The sequence below is a fragment of the Orcinus orca genome, chromosome 3, assembly GCF_937001465.1.
Source record: "Orcinus orca chromosome 3, mOrcOrc1.1, whole genome shotgun sequence".
Classification (NCBI taxonomy): domain Eukaryota; kingdom Metazoa; phylum Chordata; class Mammalia; order Artiodactyla; family Delphinidae; genus Orcinus; species Orcinus orca.
In genome coordinates this window covers 17,543,351-17,565,931 of record NC_064561.1, presented here as the reverse complement: position 1 = coordinate 17,565,931, position 22,581 = coordinate 17,543,351, and the positions used below count along the sequence as shown (strand labels likewise).

Below are 22,581 nucleotides of genomic sequence, written 5' to 3'. Positions count from 1 at the left end.
CTGCTTATACAGATGGTAAGCATCTTTGAATTCATCCCAGTTTTTTAAATGCAGAAGTTTCTAATATAGGAAAGTTAAACAAGAAAATAGAAATGGTCCTACTACTCATACTAGTGCATGAAATGCTTTCATTTAATACTTGTCTATACTCCTTATAACAGCCTTCCTCTCCTCCCTGCCCATCATATCATTTGAACAATAAGAACAAAGTTACAGAACTTATAATACCTGATTTCAAGATTTAAAAAGCTGTAGTAATCAAGACAGTGTTATATTAGTGTAAAGATAGACAAACGAATTGCTGGAATAATGCCCAGAAAAAGACCATACACATTGATCAATGGATTTTCAACCAAAGTGCCAAGGCAATTCTATTGGGAAAGGATAATCTTATAAACAAATGATGCTGGAACAATTAAATATCCATAGGCAAAAGCTGAACTTCAACCTTTATTTCTCACCATATACAAAAATGTATTTGAAGTGGATCATCTAAATGTAAGAGCTAAAAATATAAAACATGAACACATAGGAGAAAATTTTAATGACCTTGGATTTGGCTAATATTTTTTTATTCAGACACAAAAAGCACAAACTATAAAAGGAAAAATCAATAAATTGGATTTTATCAAAATTCAAAACTTTTTCCTTTTCAAAGGGCATTGTTATAAAAATTAAAAGGCAAGCTACAGACCAGGAGAAAATATTTGCAAAACATATATCTGACAAAGGACTTGTTTCTAGAATTTTTTTTTAAAAAATCTTACAAGTCAATAATAGGAAGACAACTCAATTTTTTTAGTGGGCAAAAGATTTGAACAAAAGCCTTCACAAAAGAAGGCTAATAAGCACAGGAAAAGATGCCAAATATCAGAGAAATGCAAACTAAAACCACAATGAGATACTACTACACTCCTACTAGAATGACTGAAATGTAAAAAATTGACCATGTAAATGCCGACGAGGAGCCAAGGAACTGGAATTCTCATTCACTGCTGGTGGGGTACAACCATTTTTGAAAAGTAAACATACTTTTCCAGTGATTCCACTCCTAGGTACCTACCAGAGGGAAAGGAAGGCACATGTCCACACTCAGACTTGTACACAGATGTTCATAGCAGCTTTTTATTTGTAAAAGCCAATAAATTACCATATGATTCCACTTAAATCAAATTCTAGAAAGATGCAAATTAATCTGTGGTCTACCTGGAGAGATAGGAGTAGAGTTGGAGAAGTGCAAGAATTATCAGAGACACCAGGAAACTTTTGAAGGTGATGGAGGTGTCCACTATCTTGATTCAGGTGATGGCTTCAGGGGTGCATACATATGTCCAAACTTGTCAAACTGTACACCTTAAATATGTGCATTTTGTTGTATTTTGTTGTATTTCACATATACTTCAATAAGGCTGTAAAAACAAACAGTTGTTCAGAAAAGGAAGGACCAGAGTAAGCATGGCTCAGCTCTGAATAGCACAAATAGTCAAATAATGTAGACACAATCTTTTAAATCTTTTTTTTAATTAATTAATTTATTTATTTGGCTGTGTTGGGTCTTCGTTGCTGCCTGCGGGCTTCCTCTAGTTGCAGCAAGCAGGGGCTACTCTTCGTTGCAGTGCAAGGGCTTCTCATTGTGGTGGCTTCTCTGGTTGCGGAGCACGGGCTCTAGGTGCGCAGGCTTCAATAGTTGTGGCACGTGGGCTCAGTAGTTGTGGCTTGCCGGCTCTAGAGCACAGGCTCAGTAGTTGTGGTGCACGGGCTTAGTTGCTCCACAGCATGTGGGATCTTCCTGGACCAGGGCTCAAACCCGTGTCCCCTGCATTGGCAGGCAGATTCTTAACCACTGCGCCACAAGGGAAGCCCTAAATCTTTCTTTAAATTGAAGTATAGTTGATTTTCAATGTTGTGTTAGTTTCTGGTATGATTCAGATATATATATGGATATATAGGTATGTATCTATATATATACTTTTTTATATTCTTTTCCATTATAGTTTATTATTATAAGATATTGAATATAGTTCCTTGTGCTATACAGTAGGACCTTGTTGTTAACACTGAATTTTTTAATCAAAATATAGTTATATTGGGGCAATGGAAAATATGTGTGGATGTGGTAGAGGGGAGGGGAAAAATCCTCATTTTCCATAGGAGGAGTGTAGTAGATAAAGTCTAAGACTGAAACAATTAGGAAGGATCAACACAGGCATATTATTTAGGGACATGGATCAGCGCAAAGTGGCTGTCTGAGAAAGGAGGACTGGAGATTACTGGTCTTAACATGTGTAGAATTAACAATGTAAATGAACTTTGATATAAATAAAAACTTCTTAATGCATTGTCAGAGCTTCAAAGTCACATCTGTCAGTCTGCTCAGCTGATGACTCTGTGCCCACCCTACCCCCACCATCGGGCTCAGCCCAGAACAGGTGCTCAAACAGGAGGTTTGACAGTTCTCCACGTGACCGTGTGTCCCCAGACAGAAGTCTTCAAATGTATAAGTGGAATCTTTTTCTCTTAAGAAAAAGACAGGCAGCTTTTGCTTGAAGAACTCCAGTGGTTAATCTCTTGGGGATCCAAGCACTGGAATTTATGTGTTTAAAGTGTGCTTACACTGAGGGATGCCTGTATTCTTTTCATGATAAGAGCCCAAAATGGAGATATTTGAGAAAATGTGATCGTTTGAAGTAGTCTGTGTTCTTTCCTTCAAGCCATGTGGGGAGTATAGGCCTGACGACCTATTAAGTCTGTTTTTCTTGTTCCTTTTTTAGGCGGTCACTTCTTTCATCGGAACTCTCTGTCCCCTCGGAGCCTGGTGTATGAAAGTGAATTCTCCACAATCGAACCTTCTTTGGACATGTATGATGAGAACAAAACCTGATTTTTAAAAATGGGCTGTCACCTCTTTTGTGATTTGATTTATGATCACCTTTCTTATTTTGTATTCTTCTGTCAGTGTCCATTTTGGAAGAATGGCAGTGCTTTCCAAGCACAGGTTGGGGCTTAGGGTTAAATTGCCAAGTTCCCCCAAGGTGAGGCTTTGAGGACAACGTTATTGCCCAGGTAGCCTCATGGCACCGAAAACCTACCCAAAGCTAGCCACTGAGTATGGGCCCCAGCAAGCCTGGCTGTTTCCAGAGAAGAGGCGGGGCCCAGGGGTTAATGTTGCATTGCCAACGTGTCTCTGAATAATCACATGCTATTCTGTGTTGGGGTGCCGCTGGGGGTTTTTAAATACCTTTCGTGCCCCCCACTTATAATGCATACTAAAGCCTGCAGGCACTGCTTCTTACTGATGTAGGGCACAAGTTGCTGCTCCTTGGCCCCCTCTGTATTTTCCTGTCTCTTACTTTACTTCCTGTTAAAGGACCTCTTTCTAAAGGTTCCTAAGAGAAAGCCTTGCCTTTTGTCCCTCCTCTGAGACTGACCCAGCGCACTGCAGTGGAGCTGCAGGCTGTGCAGGATGGGCAGTTGTCTGTGTTGTTGCCAGCGTCCCTCATAGAGCATGACATAAGGTGACAAGTGTTTATGTGACCACTGAAACACTGAAGGCCCTGTCCCTGAGGCCAGTGGACTTGTCTTCTTGGCAACTGCTGAGGTGTATGGGGAGATAGTGCCCAGGAGGCCAGCTGGGCATGGTGATCCCCAGGTGACGGCCAGTGGTTGTCAAAATCAGAATGTTCTGAGTGCTTTCTTGAGAAAACCAAACCACCTCCTTGCTGTTAGATACCATATAAGCACCCGTCTTCAGTCTTCACACATCCAGCCCAGTCCCCTCCCACCAGCCTCAGCTTCAGCATGAAGCAGGCACAGGAGCTTACAGGAAAGCCTTGGTAGCCAGCGTGGCAGACATGAGGGACACACATGCTCTTCCCACATGCCTGGGATGACGTCAAGTTAACATCGCAAGAAACATGTATCTTAAGAGTAATCCCAACACAGAACCACAGTGAGTAAATTTATAAAAATTACGCATCCTTTTTGCTTAAGGACACATCATAGTTCAGCCTGTTTCTCCCATCGATATAAGCTATGGAGAGATGTAAATGTAAATCCTCACATCCTTGTATGAGAGTGGAAACTTCAGTTCCATATGCCTAGATCCAGCAGCAAGCCATGCAGAGTTGCCCTGTGATTTGTATTGACTCTGTAGGACAGAGTTTGAAGTGAACACTTGCCATTTTTCGTGTGCAGCTGGCTTCTCCTCTTGTGATGTGTTGCTAAGATGCCTCAGACACAGTTGTGCCTGGAACAAAACCCCTCAGAGAACCAGGGAGTGACGTCACCTCCGAGTGACCAGCAGCATGTTATTATCATTTGAGGCTGGAACAGTGCAGAGTTTTAAGGTTGTAGCAGCTTTTTCTTTTTACCTTTAACCAAGGGCTTTTGTTTGGTTTTCCTTTGTACTATAGTCTTTGTACTGTAAAAATATTTTTGATAAACAGTTCCAAGAGAACACTATTCAGAAAGACAGGTTTGTCCCACTGGCTTTACAGTGAGAGAATATGTCTCAAGGAGATTAGAACTCAGTCTGCCAGAGGTTCCAGACACTCACCTGCGTTTATCTTTGGTTTGGCTCACCTGACAGAGAAAATGGCTTAGTTCTGACTATGTCGACCCTACCATGACCTTGTTTTCCTGAACCAGAACTCAGATCCGAATGGAGTGTTTTCTTCTGATTAGTAAAATCTTATAAAAGCATATACAGGGGCTTCCCTGGTGGCGCAGTGGTTAAGAATGCACCCGCCAATGCAGGGGGCACGGGTTTGAGCCCTGGGCTGGGAAGATCCCACATGCCACAGAGCAACTAAGCCCGTGCGCCACAACTACTGAGCCCACGCACCTAGAGCCCGCGAGCCACAACTACTGAGCCCGCTTGCCACAACTACTGAAGCCCGCGTGCCTAGAGCCCGTGCTCCACAACAAGAGAAGCCACTGCAATGAGAAGCCTGCACACCACAATGAAGAGTAGCCCCCGCTCGCCGCAACTAGAGAAAGCCCAGGCGCAGCAACGAAGACCCAAGGCAGCCATAAATAAATAAATAAAACAAATACTACATTTCATATATATTTAAAAAAAAAAAGCATATACATTAAATTTCACTCCAGATATTACTGAAAAGAAATGAAATTACTTGAGATGAAATTAAATATTCAGGTGCCTAAAAGTCCACCTATTAATATAATATTTGAATTTCTGGTAAATCTAGGCACACATTCACTGTCAAATAACCAAGGAGGCATTTCTGACAGGGGAATTCTCTCAGCATAGTGCTTTAGATCCCAGCTCAACACCCTTTTCCTAAAAATTGGGGCCACTTTCCTGCTCAGCTAGAGAATGTCCTGCCTTTGTCAGGAGAGGCAGTAACTTCTCTGGGGAGGTCATATACTCCAGGAATAGCGAGGGTAGCATTTTTCATCCCAAACAACAGAGCTTTGCTGTCTGCTGAGCCGAGGGGAAAGCCTCGGCCCAGCCGCCCCCAGGACCCTGGCAGGGGATAGGGCACAAGGGCTGCTTGTCCTGTGAGCTTTGTGAGAAGGCACTTCTCACCGTGGGCAGTCCTGCCCGTGAGAAGCTTGCGGTGCGGGGAGCCGAGTGCCTTGGCCATGTGGCAAAGTTGGGGTGTGGAGAGGTGCTTCTGCCCTGTATGAGTATCTCAGTTGTTGCAAGTCTTCCGGCTGCAGTGATCATTAGCCAGGAATAATATGATAACCTCTGATTGTTTTTTGTAGGCTTTGGGGGGAAGGGGGTGGGGAGTACTATTTGAAGAGTGGAAGGGGCAGAGGAGTGAGCTTCTTACACCATAAACCCTCTGTCCCTCCAGTGGACTGCTCTGAGCTGGGCCTGACTCCAGCCTCTTCCTCCTGGCAAGGCCTCTACCTTGTCTCCAAGCTGAGCTGGGTACAGAACCAGCAGGCACCACAGGACGAGGGTGGAGCAGGGTCCGGAGCAGCCAGAACCGTCAGCTGATCTGCGAGGAATTCGGTTGTGACAGTTAAAATGCAAACGCTTACAATTTGGTGATTTTTAACTTCCTAAGGGAAGAACTGCCCATAGCCCCCCTTTCCTGTTATTTTCAGGAGAGCAGAGAGGCGGCTGGCCAGATAACAGCCAAACTGTCCGCAGTACAAGGGTCGGGCTTGGTGGTGTGAGTGGGCAGCATGTCTGTCCAGGGCTGCCTGCCTCTACCCCCTCAGGGGAAGACACGTTCCACCACCAGGTGGTTAATACCCCCTGACAAAGTCTGGTGAGTCCCACTTTTGAAGAAAGGCTCCATCTCCTGGTCCCTCCTCAGCCCTGTCTCAGAGGAACATCATGAAGCACTTCCCTGAACACCGGTTTGAACTGATGCATGCAACAGCCTAGCTTCCGAAAGATGCGGCCGCAAAGGGTTTAAGCAAAATAGGATTACTAAATTTGACTAACTTGATATTTCCTGTGGACTTCATAAGCTCTTCTCCTATTTTTATTATCCCTCACATCCAGTTCTTTCCTTGATCTACATGTTAAATGAAACTGGTTTTAATTGAAGAAAAATCAAAATGTTATCTTGCTTGCTGTTCACCTTTATTATCTAGGCAGTGGTTCTGCTGTAGGAAAACAAGGAGATGGTGTTAATGTCAGGTCACCTTGACAATGGTTGCTGCTCATAAATGTCATGAAACAAAAGCACTATTTCCAGGAAGCAGCATTTAGAAGGAAAACGGTAGTAAGTTCTCACTATGTACCAAACACACATACAGGGAGTTAAGTTGAATCCAGTGATTATTAAAATTTTAGCTGTTATGGGAACTGGCACATTAACAACCAACTGGGATATAAGCCCAAATGAAATGATGGTGAATGGTGAAGAGGGGGTTTCAGGGCATAGATGGAAGGGCACGGTGCAGCACAGGGACCCCACCAACAGGACCTGTGGTTGCCGAGGATGCTACACCCCCAGTGAAGACAGGCCAAGAGAAGCTGAGACCAGCAAGGCCGTGGGTTTCACCTCCTGGGCAGGGACGGCTTTGCTATGCGGAGGGCCCAAACCTCTGTTTTGGAAAGAGAGGGAGATGGGGTCAGGGTGAGCTGGTTGGCCCTGCAATGCCTGAGTGCTGGGGTCTGACAGTGGGAAAGGAGGGAGCCATGAGATTGAAGAGGAAGCCCAGGCGCCAGTCTTGGTGACCCAGTGGTTGTTGGTGGGACACAGGGAGAGAGAGCCCTTGTGGGGACACTTTAGATCTGGGGGCTGGCAGGACCTCTAGGGGAGGCACAGAGATGTAACCTTGGATCTCAGGCAGTGGTTTGGTGAGGCCCCTCTGTGCCTCAGAATCCTGGGAAGCTGTGTTTTAAATGTACATGTCACCTACACCTACCAAAGTAGTCTCCATGTAATCCAGTCCCTCAGGTGCCCCAAATCTCTCCCTCTCCCCCCTCCCACACACACTCACTGGAGTTAGAATCTCCCAGAGTGGGTGTCCAGCCAGGCCTGGGGTTCCTAAGCTAAGTTCAGATGATGATGGAAATCAGAATGTGGTGAAAACTGCCCAGTGATTTGAGAAACAGGCTTGGGATAAAGCCCTGGGTACACTGATATTTAAGGACAGAAGGGGCTATAGACAGCAACTGATTTAGAAAAACCACTGAGTGTAACTTCCCTATTCAAGAAAAGTGGTGTTCACCTCACTGCCATGCCAGGAGCAGCCTCACTCATGCCCAGAGATGGGGTTTGGAGTTATTAAACTCAGCATTCACTCCCAACTCCACATACGGGAGTCGACACCCACAGCTTAAAATAAGTGTCTCTTCCCTGTTAAAGGCAATTGTTACAAGTGGGATGCATCTAGTGTTGCCTTTTCTTTTGGCTTTGTTGGTAAATCATTCCAAAGTCCATTTGGAAAAGGATGAAATGAATGTCGAGTATACAGGTTCATTTGACATCTGTAGATGGTTAAGATCCTTTCAGCAGGACTGGAAAATGCCTTAAAGATTTTGCTTCATAACATCAGAGAAAATTCAGAAAGAAGGATACAGAAGTAAGGTGCCTGTGTTTCCTTCGTGGAACTGTGCTTTTTTTTTTACTGTCCTGCAAAGCAGCAGGAAAAGCAAAGCATGCCAGTTCCCACAACCAGGGAGAAGGGTTTCTCCCACAGGGGCCGTGTCCCCAGCTGGCCAGGTTCTATCACTCCTCTGGGAGTCAAGTCAGGAGGTTTGCCCTCTTTCTTAGGGGTGCCCTGAAAGATCCCAAAAGACTGAGCCTTGAAGAAGAGAGTCCAGTGGGTCCTCACCAGACATAGGGTAAAAGCAGTCACCTGTGTTCTCCAGAGCTGCGTCCCACCAGCCTTCAGTGACCACAGAGGGGAGGCAATGCCAACGGTCTCGACTGCTAAAAGGACACGTCTGCCCAAGACTTGGTTCTAATGGTCTCACAAGGCCCTGGTGGGGGGGCCCAGTCCGTAACCTGGGACTTATCTGGGGTTTTGCCTCTTGCAGTTCCACCATAGCTCAAGCCATTTTTTTCTTCACTCTGACTTGGGGAAGAGGGAAGATAATTTATGACAAACAAAAAACAGAGAAACGTTGAACTTCATACAAACTTGAGAATTAAAGTTTCATAAGGATTCAGTGCAGTTGGAGTCACTCAGACCTGTCCCAGGCTTTCCTGGTCCCTCCCACTGACTCTTCCACATACACATACACAAAAAAATGGAGGTTTGAAGTGACACAGACCCAGTTTGGCAGCCTGAAAGGAGTGACTTTCTCAGAAACAACAGGCCTGGGGAAGCATTGCTGGTGGCTCTGAGGCAGCTGCCAGAGCATGCATGCTCAAGCCAAGGCTGGCGTCCAGCTCAGCTGTAAACACCTTTACAAACCACACACATTCTTCTGTGGAAAAGCCAAGAGCTGGAGGATGTCATTAGCACATTTTTCTCAGCTGCAGTGGGCCCTTGATCCCCTGGGACACAGCTTCTAGGGTCCCCCCCTCGTTTAATGCTGGGCTGAAACGGCTTATTTGTCACCAGTCCATTTGGGCAGGTGTGTGTGTAAGGAAGGGTCATGCCGGTCATCTGGCAAGTCTGACTGGCCTTCATCAGCTCCTTATCCCTCAGCTGATTATCACCCTCTCTCTCCAGCTCTCTTTACAGCTATTAGTTACAGATGAATGTTCTGAGCTATTTTTTACAAATTTAACCCAACACAAAGTGAACTCTAATTTGCTCTTAGAATTATCCTTCATCCATAATTTGGTCCAAGGATATTTACACTATGTGATATTAAAGGAGTTTTCTAGTGACTCGGAGGTACTGAGCCAAGATGTTTGTGGAATACAAAAGATGTGGGATAGGTAAACTATCACACCTCAGGCCATATCTTTCCCAGGTGAGTAAGCTGTTCCTAAGCAGAAAGGCTAACTGCCTACTGCTTACTGCCACTGCATCCCACGTGGACCAGGTCAGTAGGTGCGGCCCGTGCCAGAGTCCTAGCTCCTTTGCTGGGTGCCCAGCCTGAGATGACATGTGCCATCCTAGAGAGAAGTGGAGAGGGCACTATGTCTGTTCATCCCCTAGAAGCCCAGGCCTGTCTTGCTGACCCAGCTGGATGAGGGGTACCCTCGGACCATGCTTGGGGCCAGAATCTGGTGTCTTAAGCTGAGAATGGAAAGCAGGGTCTACTTCTGAGCAGCAATGGCTCTGGCTAAGGAAACTTGACCAGTGTGATTACAGAAACAGGAAAAGACTCCAAGCTAGGACATGCTATTTGGAATATGGGGAACACCATCACCTAATAGAACAATCCTGTTCCTGTACAAGAGAAGGAGTTGGTCCAAGTCCTAGGCCACATATGTCACAATTGTTTTTTTACCTTCAGTAGCTTTTATACTCATATCAAAGTTACTGCTTTCATATTTAGGTCACTCAAAGAGTTCCTCTTACTCTGGGTTCCTGCTAACTATGCACAACATCTCAGAGGGTGAGCTACAAAACTATTTTTCTAACTGTAGCAAAGGTAATTTGGGGTGGGGGAGGCTTGGGATATACCTAAATGTAGCTAATGACATTGTCCACCTTGAGGGATGAAAGGGAAACTGCACTTAAATTTAATTCACCATTGGATAGCTCGTGCTGTAAAGAACACACATCAAATATCCAAGAAGCAAAATTGATCATTAGCTTAATTTGGGAGCTCACTATAGGGGGGTTACTTTGTCTAGAACACAGGCACCTGCAAGTAGAATGTGAGCTGACTTCTTGGCAATCGGATCTTAGCCCTTTGAAATGTATGGTTGATGTAAGTATAATTAAGTAGTAAACTTGTATGGTATATACCTATATTCCAATAGTGTATACCTGTATGTGTGGGATTTGCTAATATAACCATTTCAATAAAAACCTATTGAAAAAGATGCATTGGCCACATGGAGTACTGTTGGTGGTAACCTGTATCAGTGAAGACTCTTGGTTGCAAATGTCAGAAACCCCAACCCAAACTGGCTTAAGCCAAAGAGAAGTATGGTGTCTCACAAAAGCTTAAATGCCATGGGTATGCTTACGTCACTTATAGCATGGTTTGGCCCTCAGACACTGACACCAGGACACATTTGCTAGCCTTGCTTCCTCCAAGTAAACTGCATTCTCAGGCTCAGAGAGGTCATAGCCCCATCAGCACAAGAGCTGGTTTACTTCCCCAGGAGACCAGAATGGCATCTCCTTGACCCTGATTGGCTTGGTTGGAAGCACGTGGACATCACCGAACCACTATGGTCACAGAGGTAGAATGTGCCATTAGCTAAGGCCAACGTGGGCTCTACTTCTGCAGCCCAGGAGTGCATTCAGCTTCACCTGAAAGATAGGAGCTGAGAGTTGTAAGGTGTGGTTGCCACAGCAAAATCATGATGCTGCACAGGAAGAAAAGGATGTTGGGGCAAAAACAGCCAATGTCCAATACATGTAGAATAGAGTTGGAACCTTAAAGGTCTGGACATTAATATTACCTCTGCCACTTATTAGTATGAAATTGGCAAATCACTTCACCTGTCTGGATTTCAGTTTTATCTCTTTAATATGGATCTTAAAATATCTACCTCGTAGGGTAAATGAGTGGGGATTGGATTTAAAATAATGAAAGTAGGCTTAATATCATATATCCAATAACAGTCTAGTATCTGGAATATATAAATAACTCTTACAGTTCAACAATCAAAACGACAACCGGGGTTTCCTTGGTGGCTCAGTGGTTAAGAATCTGCCTGCCAATACAGGGAACACGGGTTCTGAGCCCTGGTCCAGGAAGATCCACATGCAGCAGAGCAACTAAGCCCGTGTGCCACAACTACTGAGCCTGTGCTCTAGAGCCCGCGAGCCACAACTACTGAGCCCGCGAGCCACAACTACTGAGCCCACGTGCCACAACTACTGAAGCCCGCTCGCCTAGAGCCCGTGCTCCGCAACCAGAGAAGCCACCACAATGAGAAGCCCGCGCACTGCAGCGGAGTAGCCCCCACTCAACGCAATTAGAGATAAGCCCATGCAGCAACAAAGACCCAACCAGCCAAAAATAAATAAATTTATTTAAAAAAAAAACACCTTAAGCCTCCAGGGATGATTCTAAAGTGCCCCCTTCCCTCTGGCCTCCTTCCGGATTCTGGCGGCCTCAGGCCAGATCCTGCATCCCAATTAGCCCTGGATATTCTGGATTCATGCCTATTGCCCCAGACGGCATTTAACTGCTCTCTCGTTCACTCAAAAGGGTCAATGTTTGGACTGTGAGGCGGTCGACCCCTACAGGCCAGCACTGGGAGAGCAGGGATCCACATCCCCAGCCTCCCTTTGCTGCCCGCCCCATACCCGTTCAGAAGCCCCTGCTGGCCCCAGGGCAGGCCCTGCCCCCGACCCCAAGACCACTCAGCCTCAGTGATCCCATCTATAAAGTGAGGGACTGCACTGGTTTCTGAAGACCCTGCCAGCCTCAGAGCTTCCTGACAACCTGTCCTGGACTCCCGGAGGTTCTCTTTGTCTTAGGCCCAAGTGCCAAAATTGAGTTACCAAAATCGACTAACCCTTTTCCAACCACCCTTTCCAATGTTAACACGCACTGGCTTGCCCTGCACAATCAGCCAAAACTGTATCTCCAAATGCTGTTTCTCTACATTTTCCCCGCAAACCCTGGATGGGTTTTTACAAAAGGCCAGAAGCCCTGCTATCTGTGGACCATGGACTCAACCATTCCGGCCAGAGGCGCGTGGCCCCGGCACCTGGCCGCTCCTCCTAGATGAGGCTGCAGCGCAGGGGCCTGCAGCGAGAAGGGCGAAAGTGAAGCGGACACGGCCGGGCTAAGCCGGCCTGTGGCCCGAGGACTGGGCGGGTGGGCGGGGCCGGGTGGGGAGAGCGAAGGGCCCGCTGGTCCCGGCGGCCGCAAGGGGGCGCCGCCCGCTCGCCTCGCCCCGCCCCGCCCGCTCGGCTCCGCGCGGCGACTACCGCGGCGCTTCCGCCTGGCCGGCCACGGCCCGGTGTGAACGGCGCCGCGATGTGGCTGGGCCCGGAGGAGGTGCTGGTAGCCAACGCGCTGTGGGTGACGGAGCGGGCCAACCCCTTCTTCGTGCTGCAGCGGCGCCGGGGCCACGGCAAGGGCGGCGGCCTTACGGGTGAGAGGCGCGCGGCGACCGGGCCTGTGGGCGTCGCCGCGGGGCGGGCGAGGAGGGGGCGCCGGGCGGCGGGGCCCAGGACTAGCGGCCCAGGACTAGCGGCCCAGGACTAGCGGCCCAGGACTAGCGGCCCAGGACAGGCCCAGCCTCGGCGCGTCACTGCGGACGCGCACGTCAGCGCGTGCGGCGGGGGCCTGGGGGCGCGAGGCCGGCACTGAGTGGGGGGTGGGAGGTAGGAACGCGAACCGCGCGTGGGAGGCAGGGACGGGGTGGGGTGGTGCGAGGTGAGTACGGGGCCAGGGACTCGAGGAAGACAGATGTGCTCGCGTTAGGAGGCGGATGGGGAGACTTCGGTCAACCAGGGCAGCCAGGAGAAGGCTGGAGGCGGCCTCTGCCCGGACTCGCTGCCCGTGAGCTTCCCGGTGCTTAGCGGAGGCGTGTGCCGCTTCCTGGAAGGGGATTTCACAGCTGAAAGTCCACGAGATCTTCTGGTCTTCTGCTTCAGTTTCTCCAAGTGCCTCCAAGGAGGGGTCAAGTGATACAAGCATTCGTTTTCTTTTGCCTCCTTCATTCCCAACTCACCAAAGAATTGCCTTTTCAGCAAGATCAGAGTTCTCCCAGCTGCTGCTGGCCTCAGCCCCCATCCCTCCAGCTTCTCCTCACCCACCTTTCCTGCTTCTTGGTGCGTTGGAGCTGCAGACCGAGGCTTAGCCGAATCACCAGTATATGTGTTCCGGTGAACCAGCCAAGGTGCCTCTTTGCCCGTCTGGGTACTACACAGGACTAGACTAGACCGGCACCTCCTGGAGTGTGTGGCATTTGGGATCCAGGGGATGCCTACTGGGCATTCCCTCTACAGGGGTTGTCCAAGGTCCCTCATGCTCCAGGACCTGCCCCAGGCACTCCCAAGCAGACCTGGGTCAGTCTTAGGGCCAGACCAGTGCCTGCGCTCCTCGGGTGGCCCATTGTTGCCATTTAGGACCTCAGGCCCAATGTTGACAGGTCTTCCAGTTATCAAGAGATTTTCTGTGAAATGTTCTAATTTTAAACATTAGCAGCTAATGCAGTCCTACCAGATGCAGATAGAAGCTTCCCATAGGAGACCTCTTCCATCAGTCTTTCCTGGGCCACACCTCCTGATGTGGAAGAGACTGTACCATTCCCAAGAAACCTGTTCCCTTTGGTGCCTTGAGCTCTTTCCCAAAGGCCTCTAGAATCACAGGAGCCAGTGCTGGACCTGCCTCCTGGACTAGACTGTTCAGTGGAGGTTAGACAGCAGCCCCTCTGGAGAGACTGACCAGTGGTCAACCTTGAAGCCCAAGTAGAAAAGCAATGCTTGGGCGACCAGTATCTTTGGTTGCAGCAGCATACCGTTGTGTCAGATTTCAGGGCTTGTTCTGTGCTCTGTTTCTCCACAGATCATCTCAGCAGGTGGGTGGGTCCCTCTGTGCTCTGCTTTCCTGTACAGAGAAGGCCCTTTCTACCATACTCATCTCTCCATGTCCCCCAAGGCAGAGCTCCCCAGGTCCCCCCTAATAACCACACCTTGAACTCTCTGCTCCAGCTAGGTTTGGTGAGTCCTGGCATGGCCTCTGGCATGGCCTTCCCTGTGCCATCATGGACATAATGGCTTCCTGACCACTGTCTCCCTGGGGGAGGAACAGTTAGTGATGTGGTTTTATTCAAGCTGTCTTTTAAAAACAGATACCAACCTAGATTCTTCATTGAAGAATGTGATGAGATGGCCTGCCCATTAAAAAGTTTTCAAGTCTTGCAGTATGGATATGCCAACAGTATAGGAATTAAAATAAAATTTCTGAGACCAGAAGAGAAACCTCAACACAAACAGTAAAAAGCAGTTTATTCCAAACACTGATAAGGCTTGAATATGCCGCTTTAACTGCAATTTAGAGAGGCATTTTAGAACATTTCAGTAAAACAGGTGAGAGATTACAGACTCCTGACTTGGATGTATGTGAAGAGTACCTTCTTTTGTAACTGGTTATTTTATTTATTAGAGACTGGAGGGGGGAAAAATCAAATTAAAAATGGAATATGAAACAGAAATGTTAAAATCGAGCAATAAAATCAATAGAAATTATTCTGATATCAACAGGAAAATGGTAACAAAATATTTTCAGATCATACCAAAAGTAGCTCTTCATGAAAAGGAAAAAATAAGTTTCAAATAGGAACAATGGACAGGCTTTTATGTAGCTGGATAATTCAATAAATGAAGAAGAATGAATCGGATAGTGGTAAAAGGTAGACATTTTCTCTAATTTATTGGGGAAATAGTGACACTGACAAATGTCAATGACATTGTGATGAGAAGGAAAACTTGAAATGCCCTAAAATGCTTCAGTTCAGGGGTGGAAAAAAAAAAAAAAAACAGAATCGGTGTTTTCCTAAATTGGACAATTCTAAAAATTTGCATGTTCTTTTTATTCATGACTTTTGAGGCTACATTATCTTCCTGTTGTTGATGTGGAAAATGATGTTACAAAATCGTTGTCTTATGAAGAAGGCATCAGAGTACACAGCCAAAAAGGCCGCACATGTCAGAGAAACATGTCTTAAGAGATGTGTCTGGCAGTTAATAAAACATACTGTATTATTTTTTTGGATTTTGTGATATTTGTAGTATTGTTGTTTCTTATTCTGAAGAAATACTTGTTTTCAAACCTGATTTTGTATTTTTCTTGAAGAGGGCCTCCCAGATCATCTAAGCTTTGGGCCCCATAAAGCCTGAATCTGCCCCTGCCTGCAAGTATTTTCTGAGTCAGGAGGACAAGCAGAAGCTTCCAGGAAGAAGTGGGAGGGGAGTTTTTGATAGGGGTCAGACACTGGCTGAAGGCCTTTGAGGAAAAAGAAGTAATTTAACGGACCAGGGTAATGTAAGGTGTTTCACCCTCTTGGCTGGGGCTTTGGGGGCACTGCTACCCTCATGGCTGCCTCCAGCCAGGCCCAGCTCTCAGCCCAGCCCTCCCTCACCCTCCCCTCTCTCTGCCCTGTTGCCAGGTCTTCTCGTGGGCACCCTGGATGTGGTGCTGGACTCCAGTGCCCGGGTGGCCCCTTACCGCATCCTGCACCAGACCCAGGACTCGCAGGTCTACTGGACAGTGGCGTGCGGTAGGTGCCCTGAATCACAAGGGGTGCTGGGCAGGGCCTGCCCCAGAGAGGGAGGGGACGCAGGCTGCATTCCTGCATTGGACATGGCCCACTGAGAACCTGATGCTGCCCCTTGTTCAGACAGCACAGCCCAGGCCAGCATCCAGCTTAGGAAGGCAGCTCAGCTGTGCACAGATGCAGGGCAAGAGGACATGGGCCCCATGAAGCCCTGCGTGCCTCTCTGAGGGCTTGGCCTTGGGCAGTGTCCATGTTCTCCTGCTAACCTTTTCTCAAGGCGGATACAGCTTATCAGTATTCATGGACTACATATTTTTTTAATTCACCTACTCACTAAAAGTTATCTATAAACCCCAAAATCAGTACTTGTGGTACTTTTGGGGTCATTTGTGGACATCTGTGGAAATGTGTGTCTGCAGAGCAATGAAAAATTTGAGTCACCAGACACACAGGTTCCCAGCTGAGGTGGAACAAGGCATCCTTCTGCCTTCTTGTTTCAGCTCTCAAACCATAAACATGTCTCCTTTTAGAAGTTTAAGCACCATGCTTCTCACGTTTTGTGTTATCTGTTGGTGACTTTGCTGTTTAAAATGGCCCCAGGTATAATGCTGAAGTGCTGTGTGGTGTTTTTAAGCGCGGGAAGCTGTGATGTGCCTTATGGAGAAAATACAAGTTAGATGAGCTTCCTTCAGGCATGAGTTGCAGTGCTTCTGGCTGTCAGTTCAATGCTAGGGTATTAAAAATATATATTAAATGAGGTGTCTTTAAGCAGAAAGACATATAAGACAAAGTAGTGTATTTATCGGTTGGTGAAAATGTTGTGACCAGAGGCTCGCACGAACTTAGCCCTGTAGCTCCCCTGGGAGCAGTACTGGCAAATTCAGTGTTCCAGAAGACTTTGTAGAACATAACCACTGTGAATAACGAGAATCGCTGGTAGTTGTCCTTCTCGGAGGACACACCCACCCTCCCAAGAGTCCAGGAGGAAGTCCCCTTTCAGCCTGGCTGAGGTCCCTGGGATAAAACAGCAGTCATAGCTGGCACTCAGACAGCACTTCCTGCATGCCAGACATGTGAACCTCCCAACAACTCCAGAAGGTGGAACTTTGATTTTCCCCATTTTGAAGATGAGGAAACTGGGCCCAGAGGGGTTAAGTAACCCTCCCAAAGTCACACAGAACCACAGATCAGACCCAGAGCACCTGTTCGTGTCCACTGTGCTGAATATCTCTCTCTGCTAGAAGCCACAGTGTCACTGTCCCCCAGGATAGTGGTTTTCCTTGAGACCTGAGAAGTGATGGGAGTGTTCACAGCTGGACTCCAGCTTGGGGAGGTGGGGGGAGAGGTCAAGGGGTGAAGGCACCAGGGTGCCCAGAGTGGGGCACTGGCAGGAGAGAGGCTTCCTATGTGGTAGGGCCCAGGGCAGTTGGTGTGTGCCTGGGCTAAGATGAGACGCTTCACTCTAAAATGGGCCCTTGAGATGTTCATCTTTGTCTCAAGGTGTTCCTTCTCAGGAGAAAGGCAGTGGTAGTGAGAGCAGCCTCTCTGTGGGGAGAGAGGAGTATGGCTACTCCGTGGGGCCTTGTGGGAACCCCATTGGTGGCATCAGGGCCTGCTGCTGGGGAGGGACCCAGATGCACTGTGGAGCCCCTGCCCTGGTCAGACCCCTGTGCTCATCTGCTCGTGCCTCTCTGTTTTTACCCACCACCTCTCTTCAGCTCTCCAAAAGCAGACACCTACTGACACCTGCCACTGAATCTCCACTCCTTAGACTGCCATTAAAGGACTTCTCAGGGTCTGCCTGCTTCCATTTCTGTCTTCCTCCCCCCACCAGCTCACACCTGGCCTTCGGCCAGACAAGACACTTGCAGGGCCTGAAGTTCTTAACTGTACCTGTCCTGGCTGGTGTACCTACAGCGTCGCCCCATGTCTACTTTACTTCCTCCTGCTCTGTTGAGTACCAACGCAGATGTCACATCCAATGGAAAACCTTCCCAGATTCCCCGGACTCATGTACCTACCCTTCTCCCTCCTCTAGACTTGCCGTGTCTCCACCAGCACTTTTGCATTGAAGGCTCACTGGCTCTCCCACTAGGCCAGCAATTCCTTGAGGGTGTGGGCAGGTTCTGCAGCTGGGCAGCCTGGATTAGCGTTATGGTGTGGTCACTTCCCAGCTAGGTGACCTTGGGCAACATACTCAACCTCTCTGTGCCTCAGCTTCATCCTATAAAATGAAAATAACTGTACCTGTCTCCAAGGTGCTCTAAGAATCAAATAAGATAATCCATAAAAAGTTTTGGAAAACAGAAATAGCACTTAATAATTTAATTAGCTATTATATTTTTTATTCCCAGTACCTAGCATAGAGATGGCATAGTTTCAGTGTTTACTTAGTGCTAAATGAAGATTGAGTTGCTTTTAACTAATAATTATTTTAAGTGAATATATGTAAATATTTATAATTAAAGTGCAGACAGATCCACACAGGCATTGTGGACAAAATTCCTCTGTTTTAGCCTGCCGGGAACATGTGTGTAAGAGGGTTGCATCACATGCAAACTCAACTTCCAAATTCAAATGTGGGTTCTTAGCAAAAAGAGCAAGAAAGAAAGAACTCACTTCACCTAACAACTAGACCTTGGCCTCTGTGCACTAGGGAAAGGAGGCCATAATAGATATACAAAGAAAAATGAAAAAAAAATAATTTATGGATGATTTAGGAACTTCCAGAGGTAATTTCTATTTATAGTTACCTATTGTTATGATTATCACTGTTGTATGATTCTGGGTTTAATCATTTTCACATGGGCATCCTCCCACAGACCATGGGAGAGGGTCTTTCTGTGGAATCGCTTGTTAGGGTGGTGAGCCTCTTGGGTAAATGTAAAGAAACAAACAAATCAACCCTAACCAAGTCAGGCTGGACTGTGACATGTGACAGAGCAATGAGCAGATGCCTGGGCCAGAGGAGATGACAGGGACCAACTCAGCCTGGCCAGGGCGGGATCAGAGCTGAGTCTTCAGCTGATGGAAAAGTTGTAGCCAGGTAGTGAAGGATGGGGTGGCCAGGGATCGGGCGCCCAGCAAAAAACATCTGTGGTCCACAGTCATGTCGGACTCACCTCTTTGCTAACGCTCCCTCCATGCCGAGTGTGTGGGCCTGCCGTGGTCACAGAAGCAACTGGGCCTTCTGGGTGCTTACAGTCCACAGACTGTCCCACACTAGGCTGCTGAAAAGGAAGCAGAGCTTTCACTCCTTTTCTTATTCTTGTGTTAATTCATTCAGAGAAGAGTTCTTAAGTGCAAAAACCCCATGCCAGACACATGAAAAACCCCAAAAAGTGGGGTGCCAGAGGGGCAGGGGAAGCCAGGCCTGGAAGGGACTTCCCTCATCCCTTCAATTTTCCTCCTGGGGCCCCTTTTCCCAATTCCCTGATGGAGGCAGAGAAAACAGCTGCCTCACTCTTTGGGAGTGGCAATGGGCCGCCTCCCTGAGTTCTCCCATTTCCACTGGGCCTACAGTGCCCACAAGAACCCCTCCCTGAGGAGGGCAGGGACCCCCTCCTAGGTGGGGCAGACAGTGGGGGCCAGCCAGACACTGAAAGGTCAGACGGGGGTTCCTGGAAGAGACGGGATCCAGGCTGGGATGTGAACTGGGATGAGGAGGAGGAGGCAAAGACCTGGGTGGGGCATCTGGCTTCAGAGAGAGGGATGAGCACCTCTGGCCCAGCAGGAGACCAGCCAGCCAGGGGCCTGGAGTCCTACAGGAAGCTCCAGCTGCCATCTGTGGATGCCTACATTCTCAGGAGAGCCACAGTCACCTATACCAAGTCTGACTGTGTCTGGCTAATCAGCTGCACATGGAAGACCACATTAAGTCCTTTTATCTCGAAGAAAAGTAAGTAAGCAAACCTGCAAATGTATAGACTATTTCTGGTAGGGCACAGAGGAAACTAGCAGTCACTCTTACTCTGGGCATTAGAGGGAAGTTGAGGCTTTATTTTCCTCATGACTCTGTAATTCTATTGGAATTTTTTTATTTTGTGTTTTTATCAGGACCATTTATGACTTTTGTCATATACATGAAGAAGGAAAGAGTAAGCAGCTCAAAGGTTGTAGTCACTTTGGTATAGCAAATTAGGTCAGCCATTTTAATCTCTCTTGAGTTTATATTTAAGGCCTGGTGATTTTATGATTTTCCTTTTCTTTATGCCACCAAACCTCTCCTAGGTTCTTCCCGCAAAGAGATCACAAAACACTGGGAATGGCTGGAAAATAACTTACTCCAGACACTGTCCATCTTTGACACTGAGGAAGACATCACCACCTTCGTCAAGGGCAAGATACACGTAAGATTCACTTTCCACTACTGGTTCTCACTCTCTTCTCTGGGCTACCAGTGTTCACCTTTGTCATCTTCTATAACTTTCAGAGAACACCGTGTAGTTCTTTCCCCCATTAAACAGAGATGGAAACGAAGGGTTTGATCTTCTTTTAGTGTTGAAAGGGGCAGTTGAACTCATTGTATGCAGGCCCCATCTACTGGCCAGCCACCGGAGTTTAAGCTTAGCTGGGAGTTTCCATTCCCTGCAAAGGGCCTCAGAGCAAATATGCAGATACACAACTCTGATAGCCAGTTCCTTGGCCAACAGAGGAAGAAGTTGGAAATGACAGGATAATTTTAGGTATATTTCTATTATAAAACTAACATTACTTCAAAATGCACAGACACTTTGACCCAGCAAGTCCATTCCTTGGAATTTACCCTACAGTGTATTCATATGTCCAGAATGATGTATGTATCAGGATGTTCCCTGCAACACTGTTAGCAAAAAGGCTGGAAACAATGCCTCCCAGTCCCATGGTAAGAGGGGAAGCAGCTGTTCTTTCCTCTGCAAATTGAGAGGGCTCATACTTGCTAACATAGCATTTATTGAGTATTTTCTTTATGAGTACTGTGCTGAGCACTGTATATTCAGGGGACTTGGTCAGTCATATGTGGTATTCTTAGTAGAATATTTTACAGCTAGCAAAATAATTATGAAGATTGTAGCAATGTGTGAAAACATCACAGTGATGTTTAGATTGTTTCCTCTTTAGTGAATAATTACATAATGAGCATTTATCTGAGTTATCTGTGTGTGTGTGTGTGTGTGTGTGTGTGTCTTTTTCTTTCTGTTGGATTATTGCCTTGGATTAGATTCCTCAGAGAGGTGTTACCAGGTCAAAGTTTCATGATGCAAACTTACTTTGGGCAAGCCCTTGTGACTTCATTATACCAGAACCTCCTAGACCTGGGCAGATGGCACCAAGAGTTCCTCAGCAGTTCTCTGTGTACCTTGGGGTTCAGGGTGGGACCTGTGTTGCCTTTCTAGTTCCAGGAAAATAGACAAAGAGAGCAGAGGCAAGTCTTCACTCTCCTAATGAGCCAGCTGGGCAATAATAATAATAACAGCAACATTATGGAATGTTTCCTTTATGCCAGGCCCAAACAAACTAACCAACAGAACAGAATAAAGTTCTAGATGAGTCAAAGGAAAAAATGGAAATTAGAAAATATTGAGGGAATCCCCAGGCCATCCAGTGGTTAGGACTTGGCACTTTCACTGCTGGGGCCCAGGTTCAATCCCTGGTCAGGGAACTAAGATCCTGTAAGATGCGAGGCCACCAAAAAAAAAAAAAAAAAACTGAGAACTGGGAAATTATGGAAATACTACTGTTTATCAGAATTTGTGAGATGTAGCAAAAGCAGGACACAGGAGGAAATTTAAAGCCTTACATTTTCTGTTTTATAATGTGAGGAAAAGAAGAAAGGGTGGTAATTAATGAGCCAGGTGTCCAATTCAGTAAGTTAGAACGCCAGAGAAACCAGGAAATTAGAAAGAAGGAAATATAGTTATCACAAAAAAATTACTATTCGCTGAAGACTCAGATTATAGTTAGCATTTTTTTAGCAATAAAGTATTTTTTAATTAAGATAGGTACCTTATTTTTTTAGACATAACGCTATTGCGTATTTAATATACCACAGTATAGTGTAGACTTAAGTTCTATATGCACTGGGAAACCAAAAAATGTGTGTGACTTGCTTTAGTGTGACATTTGCTTTATTGCTATGGTTCAGAACCAAACCTGCAATATCTTCAGGGTATGCCTGTAACAAAGGGAAGAAGTTAATTCCTTAGAAAATAAAGGAATGATACAGAAGAGCAACAGGTCCAAAAACAGATGTAAAATATAAACAAACCTGTGGCAAAAGTGATCCAGGACAAAAGAGAGAAACCTCAAATAAGTAATGTTGGGAATGAAATATGATAGCATCTATTTAAAATGCAAAGTTAGGGGCTTCCCTGGTGGCACAGTGGTTAAGAATCCACCTGACAGTGCAGGGGACACGGGTTCAAGCCCTGGTCCGGAATGATCCCACATGCTGCGGAGCAGCTAAGCCTGTGTGCCACAACTACTGAGCCTGTGCTCTAGAGCACATGAGCCACAACTACTGAGCCCACATGCCACAATACTGAAGCCCGTGCGCCTAGAGCCCATGCTCTGCAACAAGAGAAGCCACTGCAATGAGAAGCCTGCGCACCACAACAAAGAGAGTAGCCCCCGCTTGCCACGACTAGAGAAAGCCCACGTGCAGCAACGAAGACCCAATGCAGCCAAAAATAAGTAAAATTTTAAAATAAAAATTAAAAAAATAAATAAATAAATCAGGGTTAAGAAAAAAGAGAGTAAGGGGACTTCCCTGGTGGTCCAGTGGTTAAGACTTCACCTTCCAATGCAGTGGGTGTGGGTTCGATCCCTGGTCCAGGAGCTAAGATCC

The 22,581-nt window shown here is 46.8% G+C and overlaps 2 protein-coding genes across 13 annotated transcripts in view; both read left to right on the top strand.

Moving 5' to 3' along the window:
- RNF130 (ring finger protein 130) overlaps positions 1-10,388 on the top strand; it is a 140,674-nt gene extending 130,286 nt beyond the window's left edge. Inside the window, exon 8 of the mRNA XM_049707382.1 lies at positions 2,772-10,388. Coding sequence (XP_049563339.1) covers positions 2,772-2,881 — 110 coding nt within the window. The 3' untranslated portion in view covers positions 2,882-10,388. The remainder of the gene's footprint in view (positions 1-2,771) is intronic.
- A 2,030-nt stretch (positions 10,389-12,418) lies between these two features.
- TBC1D9B (TBC1 domain family member 9B) overlaps positions 12,419-22,581 on the top strand; it is a 44,426-nt gene continuing 34,263 nt past the window's right edge. For all 12 annotated transcript variants that reach the window (XR_007476575.1, XR_007476574.1, XM_033413503.2 and 9 more), the window contains exons 1-3: positions 12,419-12,626; positions 15,648-15,758; positions 19,986-20,104. Coding sequence is in view for 10 of the 12 variants with exons in the window: in XM_033413503.2 (XP_033269394.1) it covers positions 12,509-12,626; positions 15,648-15,758; positions 19,986-20,104 (348 nt within the window). In the remaining 2 variants the exon portion in view is untranslated. The remainder of the gene's footprint in view (positions 12,627-15,647; positions 15,759-19,985; positions 20,105-22,581) is intronic.